The 12395-nt window shown below is 41.6% G+C and overlaps 2 protein-coding genes across 2 annotated transcripts; one reads left to right on the forward strand and one right to left on the reverse strand.

The window, feature by feature from the left end:
• Positions 1-3432: 3432 nt before the first annotated feature.
• LOC115674225 (zinc finger protein JACKDAW-like) lies at positions 3433-6072 on the forward strand. The gene is made up of 3 exons (XM_030596570.2): positions 3433-3918; positions 4109-4508; positions 4770-6072. Exons 1-3 carry the CDS (start codon positions 3777-3779, stop codon positions 5740-5742), a joined length of 1515 nt encoding a protein of 504 aa, XP_030452430.1. The 5' UTR covers positions 3433-3776; the 3' UTR covers positions 5743-6072.
• A 4512-nt stretch (positions 6073-10584) lies between these two features.
• LOC115674188 (fasciclin-like arabinogalactan protein 11) lies at positions 10585-11628 on the reverse strand. The gene has a single exon (XM_030596531.2). It carries the CDS (start codon positions 11470-11472, stop codon positions 10717-10719), a length of 756 nt encoding a protein of 251 aa, XP_030452391.1. The 5' UTR covers positions 11473-11628; the 3' UTR covers positions 10585-10716.
• Positions 11629-12395: the final 767 nt, after the last annotated feature.

A 12395-nucleotide genomic window follows, 5' to 3' on the forward strand; every position in this document is an offset into this window, starting at 1 on the left:
GCAAATTTACTCTCTATTAAATTAGATTAATACCACGAAAAATCACAAATTGGTAAACTTGTGACAAACGGAGGGATAAAACTCCAAACTGGTACACTTGTCAATTACTACCACGTGTCATCCAACTCAGCAATTTGATAAATTTAACGGAAACTAACGAATAGTAAATTTTTCACAAATGTACCAGTTTTGGGGTTTTTTGTGATATTAGTCTTAGTCGGGATGATAGTAGCTCTTTGGTGAAAGAGGCGATTGCATGTATCCTTCTATGCCTCTCTTAACGCATTCTACACGAGATTCTCTCCATCGTGAGTACATCATTCGGATCTTAGCACCAAAAAAACCAAAAGAAAAAGAAAAGAGGTACATCGGACAACGGAAATGCTAGACGAACTAAGAAATTTTATCAAAATTGACTTACAGAGTGATGTTGCTCGTGAATTGAATAATTCACTTATTTAAATACGCAACAAGGAATTGCCGTATTATTTAGTTGGCAAGTTTTGTTAAGATGATAATGAAGGGGAAAGAAAAGAAAGAAAATGGAGTCAACGAAGAGATCTTAATTTCCTTTTTCTTGTTTGGATATGAGGAGAGATGGTGTGGAGGAAATGGAGTCAGTGATTGACAAAAAGGTCCTTTGTCCTATCCCATAATTTAAATCAGAGTGAAGGGTAAAACTGGAAAAAATACCAAAACAATATTGGTCCTCTTACAGGAGGTACAAAAGGAAAATGCTTACTTTCGAAACCCAAACAAGGGAAATGATTCCCTAGGTAATTGCTTCCTCTCACTTCCTCCCGTTTTCCTCAAGCCAATCAAGTATGCCTAACATTGCTCGTGACAATTATATAGATCTTCATCTTAGATTTTGACTCATGATACATTCATTATGCTACTCAAGTACTTTCATTGATCTCATAATCTTATCCAAGCTAGTGGCCATAGTCTCTTTCTCAATACGATCAAACTCGACATGTATTTCAATTAGACAATGCCAAAAAAAATTTCAGTTGGATAGAGATCCTCTCCGGTTAAACTATTAGCCCTGATTTACCAAAGTGATCCCACTACTTATGAGAACTTATACAAAAGTTCCAAAAATCGTAACTTTCTCCCCCGCTCTCTCCCCTCCCATGCCTTCACCTCCGTTGCCTCACTCCTTGTCAACAAGCCTTGCACCATTGTCGATGCTTATTGCTCTCAGAGTAGTCACAACAACCACTTCTAGATCAGAGATAACCTGAGACGAAGACCACAGGTTTGAGTTGATAAGGTGGCAATGTCGTGCGATGGCAATGGCAATGGCGTGCGAATTGACAGGCAGCAGCGCATGGTGGTGGGTGATGGTAACGTTGCTTGATCTTTAAAGCGTAAATAAAAAAATGTTAAGTACATCTAAATTGGGAGGATCCCAACCTTTGGATCGATATGTTCAATTGAACTTAGGTCTTGGGTTGATATTGTTCACACTCAGATGGAGCTAGGGAAAACATTGTACTAGTTTTAACCGAATCTGCATCATTAACCTTAATTACCTATAGCCACACCAAAAAAGGGTAAATGCCAAAAAAAATCTCAAATTATACCAATTTTGACATAAATACTCCAAACATTTTTTTGTACCATCAATTTAGTTTCATCCATAGTATATTTGTCACACTTGTATAAGATTGGGATTTTTTATGATACAAAAAAATTTTGGGATATTTGTACTACAATGAACAAGTTTATGATTTTTAGTGACACAAAAAAAGTTCGAGAAATTTGTGCCACAGATAACATAATTTAGGATTTTTTTTTGTAGTATTATCCCAAAAAAACACCTAAACCATGCCGATGAAAAGTCAGTAGCGGGTGATGACTGCATCACTCTGATCATCATGTGGCTAACAGTCTCTCTCTGCAACCACCCCAAACCCATTTTAGGTTGATGGACGGTGGGGAACGACTGTCCAAGCCGGGCCCCACCCCCTCCAAATTTCACTGATGAGTGAGACAGGGGGAGGTATCACGGACGGTCCTATCACTTGCCTCGGGCAGCGCAAGCTCCAGCCAATTACCCCTTTTTGAATTTTCTCATATGAACTCCTGCTTTGCCCTTGTATGCTGCGAAAAGGGGTCAATTTCTACTCATAATGACCCAATCATTCTCCTTACGCCCCCGATCGAAGGGCCACAAAAGCAAGTCAACTTTCTTCCATCACCTTTTTGATTTCGAACCCCAACATCTCTTCCCACATCTCAAAACAATCCCATCGCTTCGCCTTTCACGAAGAGAAGCCTTAAAAAATTGGAACAACTTTTCACCTTTCTTTGCATACTTTCGATTGTTCCTAGTTTCTATCTACAGCGGAAGTTCTTAGTTCTTTCGAATATTACATGCTGCTACATCGTCGAACTTATTGATGTTCATCGCCTTTCTATTTATGGGTAGTGGAGATGATGAATGTTAAAAGCGATGTTGCATTAATGGGAATGATTCCACAGAAGTAGCACGAGTGTTGCTGTACTTTTCCAAGGTCAATTAGACAGACTATTTTCTACATTGCTTTTCAAGAGTAGATGTTGCAAAATGAACTGTTTAGGAAATGTCAAACAACATGATAAGAGGTTATTTGATTGATTGGAACATGTTTTCAGTGGTACATCTCCACGTGCTTGGTAGTCAACTCATGACGAAATACCCTCCATCTAATTGAGTCATAACTGCTCTCTCAAACAATGTTACTTGATAAATTTTTCCAACAAATAAAGAATCGACTCCTCTTATTGGACGATGTGATAATAAATATTTATGGTGATCTTCAATTGATAGGATGTGGATCTCAAAATAGGGTAGTTCAATACGTTAAATATGGACTTAGAAATATTATGATATGGTGGTACTTATGTAATGGATGAGTGAAATTTTTTTTCCTAACCATTCACTTTAAGTGTGCGCCACATGTATAATTGTAAATCAGTCATAGTAATTTTTTTTATCTGTCTTATCTCTAACTCTCGTCACTCTCTGACTTTTGCCTCGACTCTTGCGGAGGGTGGGAGTCGAACCCCGCACCTATGATATTAGTGTCCTATTGGCAGTCATAGTAATTCAATCATACAATATTTGATGAGTGAAAGAAAAAACCTACGAAATGCACCTAATAGTATTGATCTCAAATCTAATGGACCGGTAACCACATCATAAATAATAGAACATTTCTCTCTCCGGACTGTATATAAAGCTAGACTAGAGAGACACTCCAAAGACTAGAGACACAGGTACTCTAGAATATCTAGTAGACACGGCAGCTCACAGCTCTTCAGAGAGTGACAGCCAAAATAGTGTTGTGTGTGGTGGTGGCCCTACCAAGACTGTGGCTGAAGTTGAGAGAGAGAGAGAGAGAGAGAGAGAGAGAGAGAGAGAGACAACTGGTAAGACCAAGAGATTGTAGAAGGAGCTCGGTGGCTACAAAACAAAGAGAAAATTATTCTCTTCCTCTGCACCTTCTAGCTATTTTTTTTGGGTCTTTGCTCTCTTTTGAAACCAAACAAGGGTCACCCAGATCTCTGTGAACAAACAGGAGATCACTCCAACATCAGTAGAGTTATATATTTCCTTGGGGTGTTGCTAAGCTCCAAGCTTAAGTTTTGGGCTTTTCCTGTCTTTTGGCAGGAGCTGAGAGAGTTTGCGGGTTTCTTGAATATTTCCAAACACTTTTTATCTGCTTGTTTTTGCAGTGTCTCTCTCTGAGCCAAAAGATCTTGCTGTGTTTTGGTGATATTAGAATATGCAAATGATGTCTGGTGATCCTTTTTGCCTACCAACCTTAGGAGGCGTTTTCGATGAAGCTCACAACCCAAACCCTAACCCTAATAAACCTGCCACCAACCATGGAGCCAAGAAGAAGAGAAATTTGCCAGGAACACCAGGCAAGCAAAAATTTCACCTCAATTGATGCATGCTGAAAGTACCCATGATTTTTATTTTCTTTTTTGTTTTCTTTTTATCTCAATTTAACTCTACTTTGGTTTCCATAGCATTCAATGTTTTCTTTTCACCACGTGTATGTACGTGCTGTTTCCTTACTGAATTGATTCATATGTGATACGGATACGACAGATCCAGATGCAGAGGTCATCGCACTATCGCCAAAGACGCTCATGGCGACTAACAGGTTCGTCTGCGAGATATGCAACAAGGGCTTCCAAAGGGACCAGAATCTGCAGCTCCACCGGAGAGGCCACAACCTGCCGTGGAAGCTCCGGCAGAGGAGCAACAAGGAGGTCGTCAAGAAGAAGGTGTATATATGCCCTGAGAAGACGTGCGTGCACCACGACCCATCGAGGGCACTTGGCGACCTCACCGGGATCAAGAAGCACTTCAGCCGGAAGCATGGCGAGAAGAAGTGGAAGTGTGAGAAGTGCTCGAAGAAGTATGCAGTCCAGTCAGATTGGAAGGCCCACTCCAAGACCTGCGGGACTCGAGAGTACAAGTGCGATTGTGGAACCCTCTTTTCCAGGTACCAATTCAAAGATATATGCACGATGAATCGAGAAAATTTCACAGGAGATGATTTCGATTCTTGGTCATGTTTTTACGCCTTATAGAAAAACTTGGTATATTTCTTTATGGGGAAGGAAGTTTGTAATAACTATTCATGGGTATGAGGCATGAATTGAATGCCTTGAAGATGTATGCATGATTAGGTCATTAATATATGCCTTTGTCTTGTTTGATTGTCTCATGTTTTTTTTTCCTTTTCCCTTTTTATGCGCATCAGGAAAGACAGTTTCATCACCCACAGGGCTTTCTGTGACGCCTTAGCCGAAGAGAGTGCAAGATTCTCTTCAGTTTCATCCACAAATCTGAGCTTCACGAACAACACCGTAAACGAGACGACCATCAGTGCTCACTCTAACTTACCACCGCATGGGTTCGGTAACAACCGAGGAGTTCAAGATATCGCCGGAGTTTCTCTCACTGCACTTCAGCAGAAATCAAGAATGTCTCAGTGGATCAACCCGGCGAATCCCCTGCTGAACCCCAGCGACATCTTATCGAGTAATCCCAATCTCACATGTCTGAGTGAGATGGTGCAAATTGGAAATGCGAGCGGTAATAACCTCTTCGGCTCATCTCCCATGGCCAACTTCGGAAGCAACAAGCAATTCTCGGCTTTCGAAAAGACCAACTTGACCCTATCGGCGTTTCGGCAAGGACTGAAAGATCAAGCTGGGAGCAACAAAGGGAACTTATTTGGGGCGCCGCCATCGCTTTACTCCGATTCCCAGACAAAACCCTCAGCTGCCCTTATGTCCGCCACAGCACTCCTACAGAAGGCGGCCCAAATGGGGTCCACTCGGAGCAACCCGGGGTCACTCTTCAACGAGAGTTTTGGCGTGATGAACTCGTCGTCCTCGTCGAACACAACCGCGTTCAACGTCCTTGGCCAGAGCCGAAACGACCTGTCATCTCAGTTCATCAACCAGAGCATGATAAGTAAGCAGCAGGAGAGTTTCGGCGCATCGGTCGGTGGGATGAATAATCTGAGCGACTCCATTTCCAATTTGAGCCCGTCGATGACGAGGTCGACAACAACCACCACAACGAAAAGCTTAGAGCTCAACACGACGAGGGATTTTCTCGGGATGAGCGGAGGCGCGGGCGGTCCTCCGTTCTCGCCGCAAGAGCTCGCCAAGTTCGCGTCGATGAGCTCGGCCATGGGCTTTAGCCAATTCGTCGGGAACAACTGAAAGCACATCACCGACCTTTGATTTGGGAAGGGCCACACAGTCCAATCCGGGTCGTGCCGAGGCAAGGCCGGCGGCCGTTCGACTACGAAATTCAGAGGGTCGTGCAAATTCAGAGGTCACATACCCGATCCGTCCAATAATAACGAGAAAAAATAATTTTTGAGAAAGATAATGGAGGGAGACAAGGAGAGCCCGTGAGTGGCCAGTGTATGCGGGTGGGGGCCCAGTGCATGTCTGAACTGACGACGAGTGTTTCTCTCTCCCGACCTTTTTCTCGTTGCATGTTCTCGTTTGTTTTATGTGATGTCTTCAACTCCTTTTAGCCCTTTCTACTTGTTTCCATCCTTCTCGCTCTTTTTCTTTATTTCTTCCCTTCTTAAAAATTTGATCGAGAGCTGCACGGAAAAATACGTGCGGCCATTGACCGGCCGTCAAGGAAGTGGTCGTCGGGGTAACTTTTCAAAATCGTCAACGATCGTGCAAGGGATTTGTTGCTAAGATATTGATAACGCGTTGCCGTGTGTTTTGGGGCTTCTACGATTAATATTGTTTAATTATATTTGGAGGAAGCAGATCAAGAGCTATGTAGCTATAGGGAAGATACCAAGTGGAGTGGAGGGGTTGATCGTTTAGGTAGGCAGAATCTAGGTTCTTGTTGGACTCCAATGCCGATCCATAAGGATGATCATATGGTTTTGGTACATTAGGGCCGAAAAGAGCGTTGATATCAGAGACATATTCACGGGTTACACGTATTCTAAAGTGTATTGGCAAAGGTTGCGAGTTTGATTCTTCACTTGAGATATGCATAGGCATTTTACATAAAATGTTCATCGGTACTTGCCTTTGAATTGTAAGCGAGACGAGTTTATGCCTCATGTAGCTCGGTCCTAAGACTGAGGGAAGTTTAGGAGAGATGGGGAAAGATAAATGCCAGTCCGGGCGGGGACAAGCTTGGTCCTCCACTAGCTTATCCCTTTCAAAACGGAGGAACCTACCTTTCCATGAAAGGAAGTGAAAATTCAATATTTCTACTTGCATTTTATCGTACAGCTGATCTCTTCAGCACTCGCTTTCTCTCTACTGGCCCGAGAGATGTGTAAATAACTCAAGATGACATCTCATTGAACTCCCTCTTATATGGCATTAACACCTCAACAAAGGTACTGGGCTCTTGAGATTTGCTTAGATAATAAAGCATAAATCTTATGGCAATCACAAATATCGTAAAGACTTATCTAATTCTCTTTCAAATTGCTTGGAAATATATTATAATTTTTTGAATTTCAAAAAATGTGGAGGAAAATGCCGTACATAGAAGTTATAAATAGTTTTGAATCTGCCCTAGACGGACCCTTACTATTCATTCCACGCGAATGACAAGATGACAATGATAAGGTTGATTTCCAATCGCAACCTGAGGCTCCAATCACTCGACCTAATGGAGCCATGGGCTAGGTCGGAAGCGCAACTAGATCGGAAACGGAGCATTAAATGATGACATCAAGACCAACATTAACGAACATGGGTGGCACTTAGTCTTTGGATGGCACTTCCATCAACAACTATGGATTATATGTGCAGAAGTTATACAAGAAGAGACCCCAGCAGTCAGCACCCATGTATGCTAGTGAATAATTTTGATAAAAGATGATAAGATTACTGGTGCCTTACTGATTTATTTTGGCCACGTGCATTGCTGCTTCCGTAGCTTAAATGAACTAGGGCGATACATAGCTTATAAATAAGTCATGCTTCTATAGAGTATTTCGGGAGTTCCCATAGGATGCGTCCTAAAGTTCACACTTTTCCATGAAAATATCATCACGAGCGTAGAACCTTTCAAAACGAAAAACCTTTTTACAGCTGCCCTTTTTTCTGTTCCACAGAAAGCAAGAAGTTGACTTTTCAGTGGACTTCGTTAGGCATTGGAGCCCCCTATATTGTGGCTATAAGAAGGTGGAAGTTACGGAAGGATTTTACGTTTTTCCTTTTTAAATTGAGGTCGTATGTTTTCCAATTGTTTATTGAATCTAAATGGAGTAGAAGGCATTGAGAAGTTCAACCTGTTTTGCCAAGGGACAGTGCCTCGGATGCTTGGCCTAGCAAGCTACATTAAAATGCTCAATGGGAGCAAACAACATCGATCGTAATGACTGTTTGCCTTTTTCATTGGGACTTGTCCTTTTGGCCAACCTTTCGAGACTTTGATGGCTTGAAGTTTGAACCTCCTTTTTTTCTTTTTTTAAGATATTGAAAAACTATCTTCATTTACAATTTGATCGTGACCTGGGAAGAAAAGTGGAAGTACAAGTACAGTCGTCAAGGGTTTTGTTAAAATATATTTCCGAAATACTTGTTAAACAACAAAATTAAGGAAATTTTGTAATTCATAATGCATTGATTGTCCTGGTGATGGTATAACGATTGTTTTGAAATTGAATATTTTCTTATCAAGTATGTTTAACAAGTGTCCAAGAGCACTCATTAACAACACCATTTTTGAAATTTATAGAATAGAACATGACATAAGCACAAGAACGAGTCTATCAACCCAATTGCTTAATTGTTTTAATCTCACAACGCATTATAATTGTTAGATGGTGTATATGAATGGTAACGATAGATCAAAAGCTTTAAGTAGGGACAAAAATATGGGCTATGGATTTAATTTCTTCAAATCCTAAAGGATTGAAGGAAAAGAAAAACAAAAGGGGATAGAGGCCACTTGAAAAGTCTAATTAAGGGTTTTCTTTTGAACTATTCCAGAGTTACTTAACCTGAGTTATGAGTCCTTTTAATAAAGAAAAATAAAATTAAAAGAGTACCAAAGAAAAAAAGAATCGGTCTCGAGAAATATCAAAATTTGAAGAAGATATGTTTATGCTAGCAAAATAGGAGAAAATTGTCCAAAAAGTCCTAAATCTATTACACTTTTGCCAATTTAATCCTAAATCTTTCGATTTTGTCAATTGAGTTATAAACTTTTCGCATTTTGCCAATTGAGTCTATCCGGCTAATTTTGGCTGAAATTTGCTAACATGAATGTTGATCGTCCTGCAAGATACGGCCAATGTTGATACGGACAATTTTTAATAATATTTTAATAATATTTTATTTTTCTTTTCTTTTTTTCCTTTCTTCGTCCTTCTTTTGCCGGTGATCAACCGCCGGCCATAAGTGATGGCCGAGCGAGCCGGCCTCGCCTAGGCGAGGGTTGCTGTCGCTACCACAAGCGAGGCTTGGCCAGGCAAGGGTGAAGTCGCCCTAGCCTAGGCGAGGTCGGCCTTGCCTCACCAGGGTTCACCCTCAGCCATGCGAGACTTGGCTTTTCCCAGGCCAAATCTAGCTAGGGGAGCCCTTGACGAGGCTCTCTCTCGCTCTGCCGGGCCTCGCCTGTGGCCGGTGACGGCGACCCTCTCCCAAGCAAGGCCAGCCCGCCAGGCCATGGCTAGTGGCTGGTTACCGGCAAAAGGAAGAAGAGAGGAAAAAAAATAAAAAAATTATTAAAAGCTATTTACGTCAGCGCCAGCTATGCCATATAAGACAGTTAGTGTCCACATCAGCAAATTCTGACAAAAATTGGCCGGATAGACTCAATTGGTAAATTGGCAAAATGTTTAGGACTCAATTGGCAAAATTGAAAGGTTTAGGACTCAATTAGCAAAAGTGCAATAGATTTAGGACTTTTTGGTCAATTTTCCGGCAAAAGAGCACAAGCTAGGCATGTGAAAATAAAAGAAAATAGAAATAGTTAGAAAAGAAATAAGTTTTTAAAGAATGGGTCTATTTTTTGAGTATAGTTAAATTCTTATGAAATGAGAAAATTTTAACGTACCAAAGATAAGCAAGATTTAAATTTAAGTTTGGAAATTTTTGGGGATCTAAGGAATCATAATTTGAATTGTTGGAAATTTAGATTACTTATGAATTACGATGTTTGTCCCTTCTCTAATATTACACTATTACAATTTAACATGGGCTTTTCATGAAAAGTACCACGATGAAATCATCTCTTAGGTGATATTTGATATGAACTAGCTCAAAAGGCATAAACACATTTGGGGGCAAGAATGTATAGGGAATCAATTAAAAATGAAATGTTATTTATCCTATTTCAGGAAATAATGACATTGTCGGTCAGGTTGAAGAATTATATTTGGAATTTGATTTTTATGGTTAAGTGATTGCAATGAAAACACTTTTAAATGACCTTTTTGTCTATAGTATAAGAAATATGAAGTTAATAATTAATATGGGCAAAGTTTGAGGTTGGAAGGAATGTTGAGTTTGCACTCAGATACAAAGGTCTAGACAAGATCGGTTAGGGGACTACCTTGGGCTTAGGCTTTACTTTGAAAAGCTCCAAGTCCTGATGACGGGACTCTAGGGCTTGGATTGAGCCCTGGATCCAGAAGAGCCAGACTCGTGCAAAGTTCATCACATCAAAATCCTAAAGAAATCCAGATCATGCATGAAAGTGACAGGCCCAGATGAGAAGTTTTTGAATCTGATCCAAACCAGCGATCGCGAAAGAATGTTACAGGTATCGAAGAGTCGTCGATTCGCATCGGTCACGGTGAATCACTTTCAATGGTTCTGGTTTACGTCAATTATCGCGGAGAGAGCACTGAGTCCGTGGATGTAGATCAAATCAATCGAATCTTCTCTGTTCTCGACTTTCTTTGTTGCTTTGGCAAAACACATTGAACTTTAACTAATACCGTGCATGTGGGATTTTGATCGTAAATGCTCGGACAATGCATCTGGTTGCCCTTGTTACGCAATTATGTTCATGTTGTTTCATGTCCCTGGAATGAGTAGGAAAATGGTTCTTTAGGAAAGCATGATTTTGCATTAGGAATAAACTCAATGAATGACATAGCTCAGTGTAAAAGACATTGAGACGGATGATGCCAAAGAAAACAAAATCATAGGACTGACCATCCTCATGTATCGTACAAAAATTTGGTTTTAAAACAGAAGCACTCCACCCAAAGTAGCGGCAACAACATGCGAAGCCAATGTCCTTGAGTTAAAACTATTGGCAACTGCATTGGAGGAATCGACAGAGGCATTGTCTGATCCAGATGGGGCACGCGATGGAACCGGCACTTCCTTCTTGGGTGTCTCCGGTGCTGGAGCTGGTGCTGGTGACCCGAACATGGCCAACGGAAGCAGCACCTGATCGACCTGATAAATCGCCAAGTTGCCCTTACTAGATATTGTGTTGTCGACTCTTGCGGCCACAACCCCTGTCGTTACATTTACTTGATTCCCCGATGTGGTAATATTGAGTGGAAACTGGCCGTTGTCACTGTTGCCGGCTTGGGTCCGTAGTGGGTTGCTGATGGTCTGGAACTGCGAGAGCGAGATGACGGAAGGGATGATGTGGAATTGCACCAGTTGGATCTTCTCTTGATCGGAGAGCATGTTCAGCGTGCCCGATTTGAGACTAGCGAAGGCATTGTCGGTCGGTGCAAATATAGTGAAGCCCTGGTTCGACTTCTGATCGCTCAACTGAGAGCTGAGTTGGTCGCCTACCAGCGTGCTCTTGAGCAGCCTAATGAAGATGGTGAACTGACCCGCCTTCTCGAGGATTGCAGTGACGTTGGTCGGGCTGGTGGAAGCAGATGGAGCCCCCGCCGGAGCTTGGCCGGTGATGGGGGCGAGATGGAGGAGGAATATTATCGCAACGCAGGAAAATGAAAGTAGCAGTTGATGCTTCATCTTAGGAAAATGATGATTTCTTACTAGTTTCTCAAGAAACAAAGGCGCCGAAATAAAGAACAACAGAAGAAATTCTGGTGTAGAGAATTTGGTGATTGTTGCTTCAGTTAGAGAGGAGAAAAGGTTTTTGGTTCGAGCTCTGAGTATATTGTGTTGGAGGGAGTTTGAGGGTTTATATTGATGTGGGTCGACAGTACACTGTACATAAAATTAGGTGAAAGGGGTATATTGTTTATAGTTAGGAGAGGATTTTCATGGTAACCAACTTCTTTGGCAAAGGTGGAAGAGTCAAGAGCTAGAGGTTGCTTGGCGGGGCAGGAACCAGCTGGGGTGTGGGACTGAGCGACAGAAAATGGAAATGAGAGGGAATGATGACTGAGTCAAGCGCACAAGTTAGAAAACCTTTCGAGGAAGCTTGCGACTCAAGTTCTGACCGCAACCTTTTACTTCAAATCGATGATGATGGTGACCACCGACTGGTAAGTCACTGTGGTTCCTTTGAACAGCATTTCTTGCTTCTTCTGCAATGGCGTTTATCACTAGTCACATTAAGCAAACCAACTTGGAATACACATCAGCGGTAGGTGCGAGCGTGTTCAAAGAAGCTTTTTGAGCGTGATGATTTCATCAGTCAATATGTTAAAGTTTAGAGTTTGGATTTTGTCATGGAAAAAGATGATGGTTTGAACTGGAAGCGACCCCATCTTGTAGCATAATATTGGCTGCATTATAGAAAGCGCCGCGATGTGATTTATACGTTGCAACTCATTTCCGAATGTCCATGAGAACATATGGCTTTATGCGTGAGTTACACTCTAAGTAATATGTAAGGCATTTTGGATGGCCAGGGAGAGGCATCAATAGGCGGACCCTCTCTACGGTAGCTTCACATGTAACTTATTTCCGAAAAGAGAATTTAATTG

Source organism: Syzygium oleosum, unplaced genomic scaffold (assembly GCF_021117445.2).
Source record: "Syzygium oleosum isolate NSW1041296 unplaced genomic scaffold, Sole_v2.1 Sole_v2.12, whole genome shotgun sequence".
Taxonomy (NCBI): Eukaryota; Viridiplantae; Streptophyta; class Magnoliopsida; order Myrtales; family Myrtaceae; genus Syzygium; species Syzygium oleosum.

Coding starts and splice junctions, on each gene's coding strand:
- LOC115674225 (XM_030596570.2), top strand. CDS start 3,777: ATGCAAATGATGTCTGGTGATCCTTTTTGCCTACCAACCTTAGGAGGC. Junction 3,919..4,108: donor AAATTTGCCAGGAACACCAG/GCAAGCAAAAAT, acceptor CGGATACGACAG/ATCCAGATGCAGAGGTCATC. Junction 4,509..4,769: donor TGTGGAACCCTCTTTTCCAG/GTACCAATTCAA, acceptor TATGCGCATCAG/GAAAGACAGTTTCATCACCC.
- LOC115674188 (XM_030596531.2), bottom strand. CDS start 11,472: ATGAAGCATCAACTGCTACTTTCATTTTCCTGCGTTGCGATAATATTC.